General features: G+C 36.5%; 1 protein-coding gene across 20 annotated transcripts in view; it reads left to right on the top strand.

The window, feature by feature from the left end:
* The window catches only part of fnbp1b (formin binding protein 1b), an 88,119-nt gene that overhangs the window by 23,970 nt on the left and 39,930 nt on the right, over positions 1–24,219 (top strand). For 18 of the 20 annotated variants that reach the window (XM_077194294.1, XM_077194288.1, XM_077194293.1 and 15 more), the window contains exons 2-4: positions 13,931–14,046; positions 18,614–18,664; positions 18,802–18,949. In XM_077194294.1, coding sequence (XP_077050409.1) covers positions 13,931–14,046; positions 18,614–18,664; positions 18,802–18,949 — 315 coding nt within the window. Of the gene's footprint in view, positions 1–10,112; positions 10,314–13,930; positions 14,047–18,613; positions 18,665–18,801; positions 18,950–24,219 lie in introns of those variants that run through there. The other 2 variants (XM_077194287.1, XM_077194275.1) reach the window with 2 other exon arrangements.

Genomic DNA, 24,219 nt, shown 5'->3' with positions numbered 1-24,219 from the left:
GCTGGAAACAAATGATATTAGCTAATGGAAAGATTTCACTGGCTTGTGAATGTTTCTTTTGCAATGAAATTGCCACAATTTTCCACGAAGCCTTTAATAGACAACAACTAATTGAATATTATTCATTGAATTTGAGTCATCGGAGTAGATGAATTGTGTTCTTAGTGTATTTCATTATAGTTCTCTCAGGCTAGTTATCAGGGAGGTTAGTCCTGTGTCAGCTCGGACACTTGAGTTTCCAGCACACATCAGTAGAGCTTGAAAGTGAGTTTGTGTGGCTGAGATAACACAGAATGAATGTGTGTGTGTGTGTTGATGTGTCATTCTTCCAGTCAAAATGACTCTAATTTCAGCTTTCACTTGTGGGTGGGACTTTCAATGTGAGACAGACAGACTCACTCTACCCAAAACCACTTCATTTTTTATTTTTTAAAACTGAAGCTGCTAGGAAATGCAGCTTCAAACGCTCTTAACAACCACATAGTAACGCACTAACAACCACTCAGATTACCCCAGAAAACACATAGCAACGCACTAACAACCACTCAGATCACCCCAGCAACCGTAAAAAAATGCACTCAGAATGCCCTAGCAACCTTACAAAACTAAATGGCAACCACATTGCAATGTGCTAATGTACACACATACACAAAGCGGTAAATTCAGAAGTTTGAAAACCCACAGTTTTTGGTTGTGTTGAGCGTTTGTGTATGTTTATGAACATCTGAGACCTTCTCTCAGAAGCGGAAAGGGATTTTCGTGTTAGCAGTAGAGATTTATGATGCTAGCGTTGTTTATGCAGCGGTTGTGGTGATGTTCTCTTGGGCGTTTTAAATCAGAAGAGTGTTCTTGTAATGATGCACTACTGTGTGTAGTGAGGACGTTTAAGTTCATGTTGGACGTTTTCATGTCACAAAGACAAATGTTGGTGATAGGACCATCCAAGTGTGTGTGTGTGTGTGTGTATGTGACCCATCTGTGTATCATGACTAAGAGGTTACAGTAGCTCTGTTCTGCTTGTTTCTGCAGCACAAAGACCCTGTGTGAAAGACCAATGGATTGGCATTCGCACAAACACACACACACATAGAAAAGCACACAAACTGCTCGACATCTCACACAAATATTTCTCCCTGAATGCAAACCGCCTACGAGCTCCAGCCACAATGAACAGAGGCTATTGAACAAAGAGAGATAGATGATTCTATTTTCCACAATGAGCATAAATTCAAAACATCTCATGATGATGATTAAAAACCCCTCCACACACACTAAGTGCACATAATGCACAAAGATATGTTTACATGCGAATCAATCGGAATAAATCCAATCTGATTTCAGATTCTGAAAGTTCTGTTTATATGAACACTAAACATTTAAATCCAATATATATATTTGTTGACATGCAGTAAATGTATACCGAGCAAAGGTCTGGCGATACTTATACAATGAGAATAATTGTTGTTTTTGCTTTGATGGCATTTCTAAAAGATTATGCCTATTATGAAATATTTAGTAATTAATTATTCAGTCTTCTCCACTGACAAGTTAGTAAGAAAAATGACTGAAATATGCTGTTGTTCTTAAGACTTAAACCGCGTGTTTTCCAATTGTTCAGACTAGGGATGCTAACGATTATCTACAATTAATTTTTTAAGGGATAATGTACATTCAGCTGGTTGTTATTGCTGTATAAATCCTGACAGGGTGATCAGGATCCTGCATCACCCTGAATGGGTTTATTCTGCGATAACAAACGGCTGGATGTACATTATCACGCTGAAATGTTTTATTAGGTCTTTGAATGCAAAGCTTCCGCTGAGAGAGCAGTTGCTAGCTTGGCATAAGTTGGCAAGCTCAAAATAGACAGACATTTTAGGGATATGGTATTCAGTCATACCACTTATTACTATGGCATTTCCCCACATAAATAATTATGAGCATAGGAGATACTGATTTGAGATAAAACGGTTTTAAAATCTTACCTGTTTGTTATCTTTTAATCCATTACAGTATACAAAACAATGGCTGCAAAATGGCAGCAGCTGCATTTTTATGAAACAATATAGCGAGACTACGACTCCCGGTTGACAAATAATTGTACACAAAATATTAATTAAAGTTTTAATATTAATAACTCACCAAACGCAAAACGTCCACAAAGAAAAATAGTTCCTAGGAAGCGTACAGCGCTGACTTCAGTTACACGGATGAGCCTGTTATCAGTTTTTACCAGCTGTTATCGGGAAATAATGCTGCCATCCCGTGCTATTGGAGATTTTCTACTTCTGAAATCGTGAATACGACCTCATCGCATTAAAATTTTGACTTGAGAGGGCGTTCATGTCCAATTTTTCTAGTATTTATGATAATTCCTATAGCACGTGAAGGCAGCATAACATACTGCTGTATGGCACGATTGACCAATCAGAATCAAATATTCCACAGAGCCGTGTAATAATTGTCGATAATAGCTTAATCGAAAAAACGTATCGATGGCCGATTAAGCAAGGTCATCATTAGAGTGCGTAGTTTTGAGGTGCGTGCGGCTCATGCGCAATTACACATGCAGCAGAAACACGAAGAATAATTAAGCGAGTGTGCTGTACTTGCGTATGCATTTATGTCTTCAAGCCAGGCAATGGATTAGGTTGGGTTGCCATTTATTTAGAAACATAATTAACCAAGGGTCCAAAAAACCCTCGAAACAAGTGGTTTTCCTGAACATAAGAACTACTTACTTGTGTAAACGGCACAATAAAAGTACACAGAATAAACAATAAGATCCTGGATGATGAGTGATGATCTTCAGCACTGTTTCAGCTGTGCGCTACTTTTCAAAGGCACATGGTAAATCAAGACCAGTCAATCTGAGCAATCAAACCAATCCAAGTGCTTTTCAGCAGTAAAACAGTGTCCAATTGGTCTCTACACATCGTCTCTACCCACTATATACACCCACCACACCCAAGATCCAGTTTCCATTGGTTGGACTTTCAAATGACGCTGGAAGTCCTATAGCTTTAGCCAAGAAGCATGTCATGTCAGCTACGCATTGGCTTATGTTTTCGTTTGGACTTGTTCGAGACCACCTGGTCTAAATTAACATATGCTATCTACTGCGTTTTACTAAGGTTGGGCGAAGCTACAAACCACAGATCACGTTTTCATGTAAAGGACTTGTTAAATGATGGTCATATTCCCTATATTCACTGTAAAGCCAAGCCTCTTAGCTTTAAAACAACACATATTTTGTGCTGGTTAAGCAAGTGGCTGTTAAGTAACATGTTAACTTAGTTGCGCCCCTGCTTCGGATTTAAGAGATTAACGATTGATTGATTAATTGATTGTTAATTTAAACAATGATCGATTATGGGAATTTATGTATATTGACATCCCAGGATCAGACTCCTGTTGAGCACGCCTGTTAATCTTATTGAAACCTGAAGCTCAGTCGGAACGATTGAGGTGTTTACATGAAGGCTTTTCAATCCAATTTAGCTATCAAATGGATTATTTGGTTGCATGTAAACATAGTTAATGTGTGCATGTGACTAACTGGACTAACTTCTCAACAGGCCATGGCATTCGATGTATCATTCATGTCTGTTTGAGCAAAAGGCACTAATAAGATCATCACACTCACTGACCTCTTGTGTTAAAGAACCCATCCGTCACTACACTACTGACACACAGCGCTGTACATCTGCACCTTCTCAAAGCCACTTCCTCTGTCAGCTGTTTTTAGGTCAGCAGGATTCTGCCGAGTGTTATTTTAATGTTCCTCAGTGGCAGAGAACTAAAGTAGAACAAATTGCTAAGTGCTAATTTAACGTAATATCTAATTCTGACTGAAAAATTCAGCCGAGATAGTGATGTTATAAGGTGTTGTAATGTCTGCAACGTTCTGACGTGTGCATGCAAAAATGAAAATTATGTCATTGTTAACCATGTTGGTATTGTTGGATGAGTGTCAAACAGCCTTTATACATGGTATTGTGTGCGTGCACACCGTTCACTTTTTGTTCCCTTGAAGTAGTTTTTCATAGTAATTTGTATACCTGTGTGAATCAGAGGGTTTTTTGGGGGAAGTTTGGGGAATTTTGGGCAGATTTGAGTGTGTATGTGTGTTTGGAGCTTTGGAAACTTTCAGTTTGTTGGTAATTAAATCACTAACACACGTCAGAGACTTCTATATTAATTTGGCTGACTGATAGTTCAGTGATGATAAGTTACTTTCTACTGCTCCAAGAGTTCGGCTGTGGAACTGCAGGTGTCACATAGACATTTCCTGTTTCCTAATGAGTAGACTAAGGGTAAATTCATTTCTTTCCCTTCTTTTTTTAACTTATATACCATTCACTATATCTTATTTAATTTTTTAAATTTCATTTAATTTCATTTATTTTATTACTTCCTAGAAGTGACCATCATGTGTACTCTTCACTTTATATTTATTTTATGGCTTCTTAAAAGTGACCATGATTATGTTATGTACCCTTCCATATATATTTTATTTTTTATCTTAACTTCCTAGAAGTGACCATCTAATGAGCATCCTTGTGAATAAGGGATTCCTGAAGGGATTCAGTTGCTGTGCTGCATTTAGTATGACCCAAAGTGTAGCGTCCCCAGTGACCTTCAGAATCTCATTGTCCTGTGTTTACCAAATACACTTAGCACTGACACCTGTTTGTGTTTGGCATACACAGCCTCAGTCCCTGTACACACACACACACACACACACACACACACACATACACAAAAGAGTGTTGGCTTATTAGTGCTTATATCTGTGTCAGTAGCATGTCTTTGTGTATGTAAATATGTATGTCCACATCTCAATCAAATGATGGCATAGATATGATATTGTGTTCATTGCAACTTTTTATTCTCAAAACAGCAAGAAAAACATTAGGTAAATAAATATAATAAATGGAATAGGCTTGTGCATAGGTTATATGCATACGTTATATTTTGGAAGAAACCTTCCAAAAATACCTTTTCACCCTGTTCTTATTAACCATGTTCCACCAGAGACTAAGCAGCAGACTGATCTGAGGTCAGTAGTTTGGTATCATACATTCAGCTCCAGATGTGTTCAGCTTTGCATTCGAGTTCAGTTTAAAATGACATTAATGTTCAGAAAGTCTCCACCAGTGATATATTTAGCTCTCTGTGATGTGTTTAAATGAGTGATGTTCTCCATTAGCTTTGTGGTTAATTGGACTTTCCCAAATTAACAAAGCAGAAGCCTGATGAATCTCATCCTCTAAAGCTAAATTAAGGCCAGATTTCACAAGGATCGTGAGTGAATCATGTTGAGAGTTTGCTGAGTTCATAGCAGGAGCGTAAATTAAAAACACATTTACTTATTTCAGAAATGTTGAGAGAATAACACATGCAAAAATGTACAGTTTCCACCAAGAATACCTTAGTCTGGTAATTCTAAATCTCTAACTCTCAAAATGGGCACTAGTAATAGTGATGGTGTATTTACAGGATCTCAGATAGTGCTCTGGTCTTCTGAGTTTTTGGATTTAATGAGTTCATGAGAGACGAGTGAACTCTAGGATTTCTCTGTGTCCCATCTGAGCGCGCAATGCCTATTTATAGTGAGAGAGGAGGCGTGTGTGCATGTGTTTCTGGATGATGAAATACACATACAGCTATTCTCATGCTCGTTTTTTTGTGCAGCTGTGTGTGTTTTATTTCAGGCTGAATTGCAGCATTCTACCATGCACACGAGAATAATTATAATGAAACATTTTTGTTTCTTCCATGTATAGAGTATGACCTAATTTTTTGATTCAGAATCAAGAATGACATCATCACTTTGATTATAAGAGTGTGTGTGTGTGTGTTTAATAGTGCAGCTTAAAATGAAAATTCTGTCATTTTTTTTACTGACCTCACGTCTGTAAGTAAATTATGACCACTAACCTTTCAGGTATGTTCATGCATGAAAGTGTGCTTGTGTTTCTTAGTATTGAATATCAGACGTCTTTTAAATTCCTTTCTTTCCCTCGCTCTTTCTCTCTCTCTCTCTCTCCCTCTTTCTCTCTCTCTCTGAGTCATTCTCTCCATATTTTCCTCCAGTTGCTCAGTCACCACCTGGCACAGCTTTGATTTTTACACGCGCGCAGCTCAGACGCCTACAGCCGAGTGTGTGTGTGTGCTAAACCTCTCCCTGATCCCTCGTTTCCAGTAGACTCGTTCACAGCGGATGCAGGTGCTCTGCGATCTGTTCTGTCTCTGTCCAGGGTCAGCTGGCGACCCTTCGTGACCCTCATTAATCCACACCATAACAGACGTATAACGGACATAATGACTGTATGTTCCTTCTCCAACTAATGCAGAACTTCACAATGCAAACATTGTGTAAATGTTGGGATCAAACGTTCCATATGATGCTAATAGTATTTTGATAAATGTTCTCACAGTGCTTGGACATTTATTTGAATGTTCATTAGATTATTTTAAGCTGATAATGAAATTTGCAAATTGGGGCCAATTCATGAAACAAGCAGAACAAATTTCTGTGTAAATTGTTGGTTAACTGTTTCCCTTAGAGTTTTTTTTTAATTTTTAAAATGTATTTATTTATTTAATTTATATAAAAGTAGCCAGCCAGCTCAAGCATTTTTGATAATAAAAAAAAAAATCATGGCTCCCAGAATATTTTGTTGAATACATAAATATCTGAACATATAATGTATAATATTTATGCAAAAAACATTTTACTCAAGCTTGATGCATTCTGTTTTTTATCAACATTTATAAAATGTTTGATCCGTATGTTTGCGGTTTTAGGAACATTATGATATGTTTATGTAACTAAGAAAGTTACGTTGACACATTAAAAAACAGATTTTAAAGGTGGGGTATGTGTTTCTCTTTTTTGTCAATTTTTTCAAAATAACTTGAAATCCTATTGCTAACCCACTTACAGCCACTGAGTTAGAAGCACTGAAATGAAGCAATTAAGCAATTAAGCAATTTAATCATCTGTGGAACGGGCAGGACTCGAAGTACTCCAGCCAATCATTTCCAAGACCACCTGGAATCATTGGACAGTAAGTTTGTCAAAGCTGGTTCCATGATTAGTAGTAAATGGTCATTACAATTTCTCGCACATCTGAGTTTTCACTCGTGCATGATTGCGCGTCCACGTTCTTCGAATGGGTGGAGTTAGAGCCAGCATTGGAGGAAAGAAGGTAGGACCATTTGAATTGTGTATTTTCAAAATCTGCCGGTCGTTTTCCAAATCACATACCCCACCTTTAACATTTGCACAACGCAAGTGGAATGTTTAGAAAACGTTTTAATGCTTAAAAAAATGTAGAACTTAAATTCTATGTAGCGCTACACCAAATGTTGTGAATCGCCTGTTGTTGACCTATTGCTAATTTGTATGTCGCTTTAAATAGTTCAAGTTCTTCTAAATACCAGGATGTAAATATGAATGGAAATTTGCCACCAGGAAGTGTGTTGCATCTATCTGGTGTTCTTTGGTCATTGCTAATGTCTGCTCTTGAAATAAGTAGTAGAACTACTGTAAATCTGGTGCACAGATGCTCATTGGATCAGCTCCTGATGTGCAATATATCTGCTTTATGCTGGTTTGAGGGGTTTAATCTGTGGATAAAGACAGAATCTGGATTATAATCCACCATTATCATACTGGAGCAGGCAGATGAACTCTGACTGGTTTGGTCTGGAGAATTGTGCAGGTGGACTGACTGACACTGGTTTGAACTGGACAGGCGGTTCTGACTTTAGGATTTGGTGGAAACTGGCTTGAAGGCAGTGGAGATGGGGGCCACTCCATCATTCAGACAAATGTGGACTAATATGTTGTCGACTCAGAGGGTAAATGAATTATGCTAATGCTTTTGTGCTGCATTACTACACCAAATATCATATTATGTTGTGTTTTAAAAGGAAACATTTTGATTTACAATAAGGTCCTATTAGTTTATATTAGTTAATGCAATGAGCAATACATTTTATTAATCTTTGTTATAAAAATACAACTGTTCATTGTTAGTTCATGTCTATTAAATCATATTAACAGATACAACTCTTGATTTTAATAATGTATTAGTAAATATTGAAACTAACATTAAGAAATGCTTTAGAAGTATTTTAAATTGTTAAATAATGTTAACAAATTGAACCTTATTTTGAAGTGTCTGCAAATGTTGTATAGTTTGTGGTTGTATTTATATTATTTCTCAGTGAAATTACTTGGTTTGTTGTTTAATGGTGGTGTCTAACTGTGATATCAACCTTAAAAATATCTGCTGTTTCAATAATTTTTTTTCACTTTAACATGCATAATTTTACTTTTTATTGTACTTTTTTTCATGGATGACTCACTTTTGTTGTAGTCTCTTTGGTTGAAGTCACTTTGGATTGAAGTGTCTGCTAAATAAATAACTGCACATGTAAACTGGATGATACATTTTACAAACCCTAACCTTCTCTTTTAATATTAAACCAACTGAGCCAAAAATACATTCTTACTATTTTTTTATATGTAAAATAACACAAATTATGAAGAAAGTTTCCATGTGGGGACGTCCCCAAGGAGATGTCAAGTTTTGATGGTTTTTTTTTTTTTCTAGAGAATTGCAAAACCTGCCCACATTAGCAGCAACATAAAGCATCTTCACTCCTAGGTACAGCTTCAAAGAAGTAGTTTGTGGATGGACTAGTTTACACAGCAGGGTCAGCTTTTTCAAATCTTATCATATAGCCCCAGATCTTTAGACTTGCACTTGGAGCCCCTCATAGACGTCTTACTTTGCATTGCTGAAAATGTTAGACACCCGGACATCCGCTTATTGCAAAATACGCTGTCTCACTGATCAAAACCACAAGACTATATGCGATCAAACAGCAGATTTTCGTTTTGCTCTCTTTAAAACTTCAGCTGCTGGGGTTCTGCTGCTCTTGTAGTGTGTATTAAAGACTGGGTTGTGTAAGAGGAGGTGATCTGTGTTTAAATGAGGCCGGCTAATCGTATCAGGTCATTTGTATTACCCAGATGCTGAGAGGGGACTTTGGCACTTTGTGTATTTCTTAGCTCTATTCTTCCATTGCTAGTTTTAATAGCCTTAATGGAATAGCTCACCAGAAATGAAAATTCAGTCATTAGGGGCAGTCGTTGTTATAGGAACTCAGTTACAGGAACGAGGCTCCAGGGCGGTCCCCCGAGAATTAAATATACCCCTAGGGCCATTTTCCTGGTTGCATTCGCACTTGCAGGGACTCACTCACAAATACTTCTTGTTTCATTACTAGATGAATCAGCAATTATTATCTAAACCCTTAACTAATCAAATGAATAATTCAATTACATACATTTTAAGTCACCTTTTTCAATGTAATTGATACAATAGTTATTTGAAGTGTCAAGTTACTTTCAAAAAGATTTGCTCTGTTTTGGTCGCAACTGAAGACATCAGTGTTTATATCCAAGCTGTAAAGCTATTCTGTGATAATTTGAATATTTGTAACACAGAAATAATGATACTGTTTGGTTGAAAAGACAGTTAGTGAAGCGGTCTCATTATAGATGATAACCGCTTTCTCAGAGTAGGCAGTTGCACGAATGCAGATTTGAATGTTCAGGTTTAATAGACACAGCCGAATGAATCATTGTCATTTCAGAATGAGATCACATGGGTGTTTGAATCGAGATCGTGATCTTTTAACGATTAATCGTGCAGCTCCAATTTATAATGATCACAAAATTTTACAAAAAATTGCTTTAAAATTATAAAAAGTAAAACATTTTGGTTTGTTCCTCACTCACATTACTTCAGAAAACATGGAATATAGCACTCAGGTCGTATGGACTACTTTAACTGTACATTTATAATACTTTTTTGGTTTCGACTGCTGTAATTTAAAAAGAGCTACTTAAAGATGAAAAGAAATTCATATGGGTTTGGAACGACATGAGCAAATTACCTGGTTTCATTTTTGGTGAACTATACCTTTAAATAATCGACCAAATGTTTTATGTGGAGTGCAGAAACCCAAATCATCACCCACATGTACATCCTGTGCACACAAACACACTCACAAAGGTTTGAGCGCTCATCCTGTCTGCTGACTGAATGCATGCGGACAGTTTGCACGAACAGAAATTAAACTAGTGTGTTCTTTCACAAGGAGAAAGTAAAATGTTCTTTTGAATCTAACTCTCGTACGGAGGGAGTGTGTGAGTGGAAATCTGGCTGAATTCTTCAGAATCCGAGATGGTTGAAGAGAAAATGGGGGGATGCTGGAGTCAAACGAAGGTGATTGAAGCTTTACTGCAGTACCACTTTGGTGTTTTATTTAGTTTAGTTTCTGTCTATGTTCTGATTATGTGATTTTATTGTGCTGTGAAAGGGTTTTGAATGGTTCTTAGGTTCGGCAAAGCAATGTTTTGTTGTCAAGACACATTTTTGGATGTGTAGGATTCTTAAGTTGCTTCCTTGAGTTCTTTATTTCCTTTTAGGTTCTTCAAATCAGTGTTTTGGTTTCTGGGTTTTCATTACATGGATTTTCTAAAGAAATTGAAGTTCATTGTTCTTAAACAGGCTCTTTTGTGACATCAGGCTGTAAAATAAGTTTTGATTCTAATTGGAACCTTTATTTTTCATAGTGATGTGATTTGAAAAGGACTCTGAAATAGTTTAGTGAGACTAACAGGGCTCCAGACTAATCTTTTTCATTAGGAGCACAGTGGCCCCCAACTGAAAATTTTAGGGGCACAACCAGAAAATGTATAGCCTGGCTCCGCCCTCCTACGTACTTCTGCTCAATTTTCATTTTCCTACAGTACTAGGTCTGGGATTGTGCTGTATTCTTTGGTTTTCTCCGATCAATTTTTTACCGGGCCAATCAGCGAACAGAGGGAGTGGCTGAGAACGATGACGTTGATGTCGTGCGTTATTTTGAGTTGTAGTTCAGTAATGGCAGTGGAGAAAGATGCAAGCGAAGCCATTCGGTCCGTTGTGGCAACGCTGCCGAATATCAAGAAGTTAAAGCCGGAGCAAGAACAATCTTTGCTTAGTTTTGTTAGTGGCCATGATGTTGTGGCCCTCCTCCCCACAGAGTTCGGGAAAAGTTTGATTTTCCAGCTCGCTCTGTTCGTGGTGAATGAGTCGGCTAAGGCGAATACTAGGCATAAATCACGACCAGGCGTTAGCGATTGGCTATGGCAGATCCAGTGTGACTCTGGGCAGATCCAATAGTTTTAGACTTCAATAGAGTTCCCGCCTACAAGGAAGTTAACGCTTGTCAATGGAGCGGTGTCAGACTCTATGTACAAATGAAATGTACGAGAGTCTGGTGGGACCAGGCTAGAAAATTTAGGGGCACACACAGTAAATCAACATGCTGACCAAATATTCACATTTCTACTAATTTCCACTGTATTACTAATAAAAAATCTTTGATAATAGATACAGAAAAATTACAATGTACTGTTTCAAATTCAGTGTCACATTTTATTGTGCACTTTTGAAGATGCAACAACAAGATAAACCGACAGCACCATCGCTGTCATGTCAGTACAAATAGGAATAAAATAAAAAATAATAAAAAAAGTGCTAAGTAAAAAAGTGCTTAGTAAGCTTTCGGTCATTTCGTAGTTACAAACAATACTGCCTGCACTGTCGGCAAACTTAGTGTTCCCCGCAGTTTTGGGGTAGCGACTGCAGCATTCGCAGTTCATGGAGTTCGTCTCCTTGGCTTACAGTAGCTAACGTTACCTCAACAAGCTGATTTCTCGCAGCCAGTCTTACCTAAAATGGTGAGTTCGGGCCTTTTTCGCCACACAAACGTCTGAATCACCATCCGACTGTGACACTGTAGACTCTGGCACTGGCACACTAGCCGCAGGTCGGAAGAACGAGTCAATAGTTCGCTTGCTCATTGATCAGACGTACATAGATGGTTGTGATATTTTTCTCGTCTCCTTCCCACACACATTTACCAAGGTGGTAATCCATCAGCCGGAAACTGAAGCTTCACGGGGGCCGCCATTGTAGCAGACCATCACCTGCTGTTAGCATTCCATTGTCTCCCATTAATTTTGGCGTCACTTTGACAGCAAATAACTTTACATCTGGGGCGTCCAAAGACTACATTTGTCCATTATTTATTTCTAAAGAAACACGACAATGTATAAAAGGCTCCATTACTTTGTATCTTACGTTATGGCCCCTTAGAAGCCGTTTTTGTTAAAATAGGCTAACGATTGCGTCATTACCACGCGACTTTCTGTCGCACAATAGAGACATTACCGTATAGACAGGAGGAGCAGCTCGCAATCAATCTTTTACTGTCTATGAGGCAATCGGGGGGACATAGAGGCATAAAGTCAAGGAAGAAGCCCATAGATAGAGAGTCCATAAAAGCAACAGGACAAAATATTTTTATATACTGGATGTAAAATTCAGTCGCACACTTTCAAATTTTGGTGGCAAAATGCGACCATTTGGTCGCACTCTGGAGCCCTGATTAACATAAAGTCTAAATATTTTTTGTCATTTTTTACCCAGCATGCATCATGCTCTTAAACTGAGCCTGTCACGTCTCAAAATGTGTGATCAGTTTTAGTTGAGTTGTAAAAATGAATTGAAAATGACACACACAACTCATCATCATACCTTCATAATATATCATCTATAGACGACCACAGCATATTAAGACATGAAGAAACCTTTCAGGCCCATTAACTTAAACACTACTGATGTAATGTGTCACTGCTTCTGATTGTGGTTGGATAACATTTATTTATTTATTATTATGATTATTTACGTACTCATTCAGTTCAGTTGGACAACGGACGCTATAATTATAAACTGAAAGCGTCATTTCTGCTCCATACAGCATGAGCTGCAGAACAACACAGAGCAGCAGGAGTCAGATTTCACTGATCACATGACAAGAGTAAAGAAAGATGACTGACAGAATGATGACGCATGATTTAATCATTGACAAATATCTTATTTTAAAAATCGGTGTTCTGTACCACCGCTCCCGACATAGAATATGCACGAATTCGAGCGTCCCACCCCCACACCCAGTGTTATCAATAATACTGGTGTTGTTGCAAGTTAATTATCTGGTGTGCAAATGTCCTCACCATGACTTCCCTAGCGGTCACACTACTCTTTTTGTTTCATTGACTTCCATTCATACACATAATACGAATGCAGGAGATCATGCATAGAAGTTTCGCCAAAGCGGCAAAGCCACTTAAAGTGATAGTTCACCCAAAAATGAAAATTCTGTCTTCATTTACTTACCCTGAGGTTGCTCCAAACCTGAATGAGTTTCTTTTTTTCTGTTGAACACAAAAGAAGATATTTTGAAGAATGTTGGCAACCAAACAGTTGATTGTAGGAAAAAAAAATACTATGGAAGTCAAATGTCTGGTCATCAACATCAAAATATTTTATTTTGTGTTCAACAGAAGAAAGAAACTCATACAGGTTTGGAATGACAACATCATTTTTGGGTGAACTATCCCTATTAAAGGCAAGGTTAGCAGGGAAGGCCTTTTTTTGAATGATGTCAATGGAGGAGAGGCTTCACTATGCTGAATAAACTGCTTTTGTAGGAAACCGGTGTATCATTTAATAAATAGACAGCCCATCGTCTAATCTTCAACATGTTTGTGCGACGGGTATGATTCAGTTTACGGCACTTAAACTGCTTAATTTATCCACAAACAGTGATTAACTGTCACACAACTATGAACGAAACACATCAAACATGTGTTGTTCTGCCTTTTTGTTGAACCTTTTTTGGTGTGGACTTTTTTTGGTTTCAACAACTGATTCATGGTGTTGAAACATCAGTTTTCACTGTTATTGTGCCGACTTTAACATATTTCTTTCTCTGTCTCTCTCCCTCTCAGGATCAGTTTGATAACCTGGAAAAGCACACACAGTGGGGAATCGACTTTGTGGAAAAATACACCAAATTTGTGAAGGAAAGGTCAGAGATCGAGCTTAACTATGCAAGACAGATCAGGTGAGTACTACATTAACCTCACTGATTAATTAGGTCGGTGCACTAAATATTTTTGCAGTTTTATACCTAAAGACTAATGTATGTGTGTGTGTGTATATATATATATATATATATATATAAATATTAGAGTTGGGCGGTATTACGGTAATATCGTATACTGCGGGTTCTTAAAATAGCAACGGTATCAGTTTCAATACCTTCATTACCGGCACTTATATATAATATATAAATATAATTTATTCAATGCCTAAAAATGCTTATGTAGTTGTCATCAAGTGACAGTGTGGAGGAGAAAGAGAGAGAGAGAAGGGAGAGGCGGTAAATACTGACGAGGCAATTTGTAAATGTTGCAATAAAAAAGGTGACCGCGAGAGATGGAAACACCTCTAACCTAATGTCGCATCTCCGAAACAACCACTCACTCACTGCTGCGAGGATGCATTTTGCCCCGAGTTCATTAAATAAGCGCATTAGTTTATATTTGTTAAAATATTATAATGTTTTTTTTTTTTACGTTGATAATGAAAACTGAACAGCACGAGTAAGATGGGATGCATCAGGAGTCAGACTTCTTCAGTCAGAGTCTTTTGTAAAAGGCCTTTCTTTAAAGTGAATTTCGTTTTGTATAAATTGTATCTTAATTTTAATAATTTTTTTATCAACCAATTGCATAATCATGACATGATCGTGTGCTGGCGCGCCGTGGTCACTTGCATTGAAATCTCATCATAAATTAACTGAAACTCAGTGTATGTCTCACAGACATGACAGATAGGCCTATATCTAAATAAAGCTTGAAATTTCATTAAACGAAACAATTCAAAACGAAAAGAAATAGGCCACACGCTGATTATTTAATCCATGATGTGCATTTCTCTCTATAGGCGCGTTCACTACGGAGATGGCGATTCGTCAATTTCTTTAAACGAAACAATTCAAAACGAAAAGAAAAAGGCTATCCTATATCTTCTGATTATGTAATCCATGATTTGCATTTCTCTCTATATATGCACGTTCACTAGGAGATGGCGATCGTCAACTTAATCTTTGCAGCACTGACAGAAAAGTTGTATTAATAAAAATCAATGGACACGTGTCAACGGATTTACAAATGCACTTCTTGCTTGTTGCTTGTTAATTTAATTTAAAGTAATTAATAAAATGAATACTTTAATTGTCATAATTAAAATAATTAAATATTATTAAGTGTCCCATTTTTGCTCATTTATAAATAGTATTTATATCTACCACCCCCTCAGCACCTGGGTTAAAAAATTATTTGGCGCCACCATATTATAACGGCCCACGTATTAAGAATAGTCGAGTCTAAATAGGGCTCCGGCTCATAATTACATTGCATGCCGTCAGCCGGGATCAGACACAACATGCACGGGTTGGCCTTGATTTTTTTTTTGCCCGATCTAGTATTCAGTTTCTGTACGGTTTAGGCACAAGCCAACAGTTTGGTGACGCTGTCTGAGCCTTATGTCATAATTTTTAATTAGTCACGGTAATACTGTATACCCCGGTAAAATAAGGAGGAGGTTTGACGTATCAAAATTTGGATACCGCCCAAGCCTAATATATATATGACCTTAGATATTTGGTCATATTCTTAATGCATATTATACTGATTATACTGCAAAATTTGTAAGAATTAGTACAACATAGTCAACGCAAATATGAATAGGACATTTCTGTAACATTAGTTCACAGTGCAATGTTAACAGATACAAGCTTTGATTTAAAAAACGTTTTATTAAATGTTGAAAACATTAACAAATAAACACAAGAACATATATTCATGCTTATATGTGTGTATTTATTTAGCTTTCTAGTGAATATATGTATGTTCCCTGCTGTAAAATACAGATTATGCCATTTTAAGCTGGTTTGCTGGTTTGAGCTGGTTTAATCTGGACTCTCAGCCTTTTTTAACATTGGTAATTAGGTGGAATACTTTTTTGGGGATTAATAGGTCAGAGGTCCTATCTCATCTCGCCTAGGGCACCAGGATCACCACCAGATCTTGGGGTTCGGCCACCACCAAAATCGCACTGTAACCCCTGCAAAGCGTGTCGTGTCCATACAAATGAGCACAGGTGCAGCTGCTTGTACTTTAAAGTGTATTCATGTGAAAATAAATACAGCTAACACACACACACACACACACACACACACACACACACACACACACACACACACACACACACACACACACACACACACACACACACACACACACACACACACACACACACACACACACACACACACTAATTACAGATGTGATATTGCTGCTGACAGCTCAAGGATACAGGAAGGAAGGGCAACATTTGTATTTTCTGTGTGTGTGTGTTTAAATTTGGGAAGAAAATGCAGGTTACCGTGGTAACAAGGTGTCTGCATGGTTTTCCTCGTTGGTGACCTACATTTGCACGGGCCAATCACGCGCCTCGACCCCACCCCCCATTCCAGTGATAGGATTTAAACCTCACAGACACTGGAGGACACACATCCACACACACTGACTGTACATCAACCCCCTCCAGATAACAGTGGGAAACCCCTTTAATTCCCAGACGCAGCGGGGGTTCAGCCGTCTAACACACACACACACACACACACACACACAGTCACACACACACAGACACACACACACACAGACACACACACACACACACACACACACACACACACACACACACACACACACACACACACACACACACACACACACACACACACACACACACACACACACACACACACAGAGGCTTATTGCAATCACTTGTACATCCATGGCAAGTTTTATTTCGCAAACAGTTCTTCTCTCGTCTGCCACATGTCCAGCCAGGCAAAACAAGCGCTAAGCCCGGGTAAGTGGAGCAAGTGCAGGGAAACGATTGGGAAATAATAAAAATAATTAGTTTTCATAGCCTACTCCAGTTCTTGTTAAAACACATCAAACATGAAAATTCTGGGCACTTTTTGGGTGAAATCATATTTATTTTGTCCCAACAAAAAGTGCTTTCACTGTAATTGAGCAAAAATAGACTCTGCGCCGAAACCCCCCTTCAGTGCTGCTCACGCACTGCTCCTGCTCTTAATGTGAAACGGCCGAAATTCACGAGGTTTCCTACATGTGCGTTCCGTGTGCACATGTGTGATGCTGATGTTGCGCGATGTTAATCATGCGGCGCCCTAGTGCATTTGACCGGCAAAAAACATATATCAGAATGACCGGCCGTTCGCCGGTCATGGCCGATCACGTGAAAATCGGCCGATTCAAATCACCAGCTGATTAATCGATGCATCTCTACAAAAAAGTACTGTGGCAGTACCTTGATTCTTTTGATGATCAAAATAATTTGACCAAATAATTTTTTTGAATATCTTCTTTATTAAGCAGGGTCTTTAAATTGGGCTGTGATGGCATTTCCATTATGGTTGAACTAATAAAAACATAATTTTGCCCCTTTTCTCCCCATGATATACATTTATGGTAATACCATGGCACTTGTTGTATGGGATACAGCTTATAATTTTGTCTATATACATGCACTAGCACTTATAGGTTTTGACAAACATACATGCATGTGCACACTCCATGTATAGTGTGACAGTTGTGTAGTGTCATGTAGTGTGACACAGTGACAGAAGATCTGACGGGGGACGAGAGAAGTCTGTGTAGGTGTAGGTGTGTGCGTGAGTGTGTGTTTATTTTAGTGTGTGTATTTTACCCTTCTGCAAGGTGCAGTATGAATACACACACACACACACACACACACACACACACGCAAACATGACACACACCTTCCCTGAGGCACTGATGACGGGCAGACGACGCTCTGTATTTATACATGCTGATAATAGAATACAAAGAGAATAACATCTGGCTGTGAAGAGAAAGGCTACAAAGAAACAGCTTTTGTGTCACAGTTTCCACTAACAGGCATTGAGCCTCACATTATGTAAAAAGGCAAAGACAAAAAGTTCTATGAAGTTCATATTTTTATTTGTTGATTGGTTGTTAGTACTAATGTATTGTTTTTGATTGGTGGCTTTTCTTAATTAAGCCTTCTGTTTGGTCTATAAACATTTCAAACATGCTATTAAAATGACTGAGTATTAGCATACTGCAGAGGATACACTGAATATGTATTTTTATAGTATGTGAAACAGTATACATGGTATTTATTTCAAACAGTAGTATGCTACTGCACATTTAGATTATGCTGCATGTTTGATACTGCAATGTATAATTTTTAATTTATTCATATGTATTATTTCCTGTTATTTTCTTGGAAATTGTTTACTTATGGTTCATTTGTGCATTTAATGAAAATAAAAAGTGAGGTTGATCACATTGCATTTTGGGATATGGTAGTGCACATAGCATGTTCTGGTTGGTTACTGCACATTTAAAAAAGAAAAAAAGTATATCACTATCGTATAATATTCCTGAATGTAGTGAACCTCATATAAGTACCTGTAGAACTAGTATGAGAAGTATGTTAGTATTTCAAACATATGCAGTCATTTGCTTTTCTTCAATTTTGTGCAGGAACCTGTCCAAGAAATACCAGCCTAAGAAGAAAGAGGAAGACGAGAATAAGTATGTTTAAATTTTGATATTGGATTTGTTTGGTATAAATCCATATGAATCACATGTACCAGATGTCTGAATCAACATTGTACTAGTCAAGATAGATTCATGACTTCCTATATTGATGATGTCACTTCCCGTCGTAGGTACACTTGGTGCCGTGCGTTTTATTCGACGCTAAACGAGCTGAACGATTACGCCGGCCAGCATGAGGTCATCGCAGAGAACATGACGTCCCATATCATCGCTGACCTCACGCGATACGCACAGGAAGTCAAAACAGAAAGGAAATCGGTGAGTGAAGGATCGCTCAAAGTTTCAGCTGTGGAATGTGCAATTTGGTTCAAATCCTGTCTTTTATCCCAGTTTATTAAACAGAGACAACTTGTTAGGATTACTTTCTGAAGGATGTGAATAATGTGGAACCTTCAACTACATATAAACACACACAATGTTCATCCATTTCTCATGATATCTCACTTTTTCATCCAGCTTCCCTGCAAGTAGTTTTTAAGGTTATTAGGTATTTTCCTTGCAGATTAAGTGAATAATCAATAAACTATTCATTTCAAAAGTAAATTGTAATAAAATTATCTTTTGGTTCAAGCAAATCCCTTAATCTTTTAATCACTCAATATATGTAACAGCATATAAAAAATATGCATTTTATTTAAGTTATATACTAAAAGATCAAGTGTATACACACACACACACACACACACACACACACACACACACACACACACACACACACACACACACACACACACACACACACACACACACACACACACACACACACACACACACACACACACATACTGTATATATATCTATATATATCTATATATCTATATATATCTATATATATATATATATATATATATATATATATATATATATATTAAGGCTGGGAAAAGATTAATCGCGATTAATCGCATCCAAAATAAAGTTTGTGTTTGCATAATATGTGTGTGTGAACTGTGTATAATTATTTTGTATATATATAAATACACACACATGCATGTATATATTTAAGAAATATTTACACGTATATACTCTATATATTTATTTATAATTTATATTATATATAAATATAATTTTTTAATATATAAATAAAAATTTTTTTTATATGTATACATGCATGTGTGTGTATATATATACAAAATAATTATACACAGTGCACACACATATATTATGTAAACACAAGCTTTTATTTTGGATGCGATTAATCGCAATTAATCTTTTCCCAGCCCTAATATATATGAAATTATTCTAATAATTTATTATATATAAATTGGATTTATATAAATTTATATAATATTTATAATTTATATAAATGTATATAAAGTTTATTTACATTATTGTATATATTTTATCTGTATAAATATGTAATTATATAAATAAATAAAAATATTATATATATATAATTATAATATATATATCAAATGTATTTTTATAATTGTTAGAATTTTTTTAAATAAATTTTATGTTTAAAATTATATACATACATACTTATACATGTTAATACATTAGTATATTATTATTGCTTTAGTGTATTTATAATATTGATAATTTTATTTATGGACCTTAAAACAATATACTGCCCTGTATTTTTACGAGTATATAAGTTATAACAGGACAGTTTTCTCTTCTAAAAGATCCTATTTGTCAGAATTATAGCACACATCTCGCTCTGTCTCCCTCACTTCCTTAAATAGAGCTGCTGTTGTGTGTTTAGACTAAAAGTGTCTGGGTTGTGTATATGAATTACTCTCATTTGTGTGTCTGTGTGTGTTTTCATCATTCCACATAAACACACACACACACACACACACACACACACACACACACACACACACACACACACACACACACACACACACACACACACACACACACACACACACACACACACACACACACACACACACAGATGAGAAACATCACCAGAATGACACTGAGCTCTCGTGGTGGTCGACTCTGATTTATGTCCAGACAGAGCTGAACTAATGACATGAGCAGTGTCAGAACACAACGTTCATCTTTCATTTATCAAATAAGATGAAGGCATTTTAGTATTAACCTGAAGAACGCAGATTTCGCAGCATTCTCTATTCACACACACACACTGAGCAGGGCTCCATGGTGTCTGTCTGGCCGTTTTCCCAGAATGCTGCTTCTCTCCTGTTTTATAAACCTCTTCTTTCACTCTCTTTAATTGTCTGTCTGTCTATCTATCTCTCTTGTCTACCTCTGTTCATCAGTATGTTCTGTCGATTTGAGACACGCGTGCCATTTTTGGATGTGTTTGTGAATTCAGATATATATACGTGTATAAATGTATATATGTAAACCTATTATTTATTTTGTAGTTTATGGACTTTGCAATCGAGAATTAATTAAAAACAGTCTTGCTCAGATTTTTCACTCTTTTAATCCAGACAGCATATGGTCTGATACTGTACATCTCTATTAAACCCATTGTTGAAGAGGCTGTACACTCACTGGGCCTGGACCATGTGTGTTTGAGACAAGCTCCATCTGTAGGCGCTGCGGAGTAGCTCAGGTTATTATTCTGGGATGTGATAAATCCAGAATCTGAGAGGTGCTGCTTCAGTTCCTCAGACTGATCCAGATACAGTCACAGCTGAACAAGTGAATAACAGAAACAAAAGCACTTCATTTGATGACAAAGGCCAGACTGGTTTTGCATAGCCAGACTTTGACTAAAAGTCATTACGACTAAGTCGTAATCAGGCCAGGAATGTCTTTTCAGACATGAAGAGACAACTGACTGACATGCAAACTGACCAACCTCAGTTTTGTGTCGTTTATGAGCAGGTTTATCTGAAATTGAAACCCGGAAGTTGCAGTGAATTTAGCCAGAGCTCTCAGTTCTTTTTCTGAAATAAATATTTTTTATTTTTATTTTGTGTTTTTAGTTAATTTAATACTTTTTATTTAATTTTACTTAATTTCTAATTTTGTTTTTAATAAAAAAATATTTTATATTTTATTTTTGTTTTTAATAATTTTTTTTATTTTTTATTTTACTTAATTTCTTATTTTATTTATTTTCTTATCTTCTGTTTTTAATAATAAAACATTTTTTTTCCAACTTTATATTTTATTTTATGCTTAATAGAAGACTTATAATGTCAGTGCATTTGCTATTGTTCAAGATAGATCAGTTGCTTACTGTTTTTTTGTTCTGTTTTTGATCCATGGGAAACAAGTCTGCATTTATCTTCAGTGTGTGTGTGTGTGTGTGTGTGTGTGTGTGTGTGTGTGTGTGTGTGTGTGTGTGTGTGTGTGTGTGTGTGTGTGTGTGTGTGTGTGTGTGTGTGTGTGTGTGTGTGTGTGTGTGTGTGTGAAGCATAAATTATTCAAATCCTCTCTGAAGTAGCACGGTTTTGTTCAGTCTAGTCTCTTTCATCTGTTCATCAGGTCATATTTTTCTCTCTGTTATTTCTTTTCTTTTCTTCTTACAGTAAAGCTTGATCTTTAAATCAGCTAGAGGTCAACTTCCTGTTTGAGAACAGGTTGACATCCTCTGATCGGCTGTGAGTGTAGATTTCCGCTTCTAAGTTTATTTTAATGGGCTGTAGCATTTTGTGTATGTGAATTGTCACGTTTATCTGTTTTTAGAAAACTGAGAGAGTCAATACAGGTCAAGCACAGTAAGAATTATTTGAAATACCATAATAGAATGATAAATATACCTTCTTGTGTATGTGTATTTGTGAAAGTGCACTCTGAAGCCTTGATCGCTATGCTAGACACAACTGGACTCCTTCACTATTGACTGACTGTGGTTTTGTACCCATAATGCTTTCTATAGGGTTTTATTCGCACGCTGCATGCCTGCATTTCTTATTCATCCAAGATTCTCAGTGATGAATACTGATCACATTCACACTCTTTCATTCATTCACTTGTTCTCTCACTGTCATTCTTAACGTCTCACTGATTCTTGTTCAGTCAGCACAGAGAAACAGCAGCTCATGATACACAGATCCAAACATCTTCCTAAAGTCTTGTGGTCCTCAGTTTCTGAAGGATGGCTTTACTGTGGACTTATGAGATTCAGAAATATGAGTGTTTTAATTTACATGAATTTTTGCAGGAGTATTCTAAATAATAAAAAATAATAATAAAAAAAGAATATATATATATATATATATATATATATATATGAGATATGATATGTATGTTAGACGGACTTAGAGGCTTTTGCATCTATATATATATATGCAAAAGCCTCTAAGTCCGTCTAACGTTTTTCTTTAATATTACAATTTTTATTAGGCTCCTATGTATAGGTTTCTACCTAAGTACCGACATTTCTGAATTGGCTGAGGCTGAGATTTAGTGAGTTTGAAGTGAAAGTATTTGGTGAAGGTATAATGTACTCCACCAGTAAGCTGGTGTGTAGTGGGCGTTCTGGCGCACTATGGCTGCCGTGGCATCATCCAGGTGATGCTGCACATTGGTGGTGGTTGTGGAGATTCCCCTTTCTATGTAAAGGACTTTGAGTGCCTAGAAAAGCGTAATGTAATAAATGTAACAAATTATTATTATTATGTGCGGAGAGCATTCACTCAATATTATTCTCTCATTTTTGACATAGGTGGATTTTAGAGGCTTTTGCACCGGAGGTCTTCACACACACACACATATATATATATATATATATATAATATATATATATATATATATATTTCTTTTTTTTTCAATATATATTATATTCCAGGAATATTCCAAATAAAATTATAAAATTAATTAAAGTGCTGCTATACAATTATACAGTGGTGCTCAACATTTTTCACAGGAACTTTTACTAGGACAGTACTAAATAAAAAATAACATGCATTCTGTATTATCCCTCTTACTTTGTTAAAAATATTCACATTTTCACAGATTCTGCAAGTGGTGTTTAAACTTTTGAGCAGGACTATATATATCAGTCAAGAATGCTCTAAATATTCTCAAACAAACGGATCAGTGTTTTGAAAGTGTAACAGAACCACAAAATGTACAATCTTCGGGAAGTCAGACACCACATGATTTGTAGTTGACTCTGCACATTTAACAAACTGGAAACTATTTTACATTTGTCATAGGAACCATATGCATTGTGCTATTCAAATACAGTAAAATATTCAACAAAAATATTCTGTAGTCCAGTAGTAAAGGACAGTGCACTTACACTGTGCTCTGCTGATTTTTTATGCAGTCTGACTCTGTGTGGTAAACAGGATATTGAGTCTAATCTGACCGTCTGACATTCAGTGCAGGTGTCCGTGTGTTTTACAAACAACATTAGACTAGACTAAAAGTTATTAAAGGGAATTCATTTTAGTTATTTTAGTGATTCATTTTACAGGAATTACTAAGGATTGTTATTTTTTGTAATTAAAATAAATAATAAATACTGAAATAAAAATATAATGTTACATTTATTAATTTAGCAGATGCTTCTATCCAAAGTGACAAAAGAGGAATATTTATAGTAAAAAAAAAAATTTATATTAATTGATTAAACGTTATATTGAAGAGAC

The sequence above is a fragment of the Siphateles boraxobius genome, unplaced genomic scaffold (genome assembly GCF_051911475.1).
Source record: "Siphateles boraxobius isolate OS27281-9 unplaced genomic scaffold, OSU_SipBor_1 11, whole genome shotgun sequence".
NCBI classification, from domain to species: Eukaryota; Metazoa; Chordata; class Actinopteri; order Cypriniformes; family Leuciscidae; genus Siphateles; species Siphateles boraxobius.
Note: the sequence above shows the minus strand (reverse complement) of the source record. Positions and strands in the feature narration are given on the sequence as shown.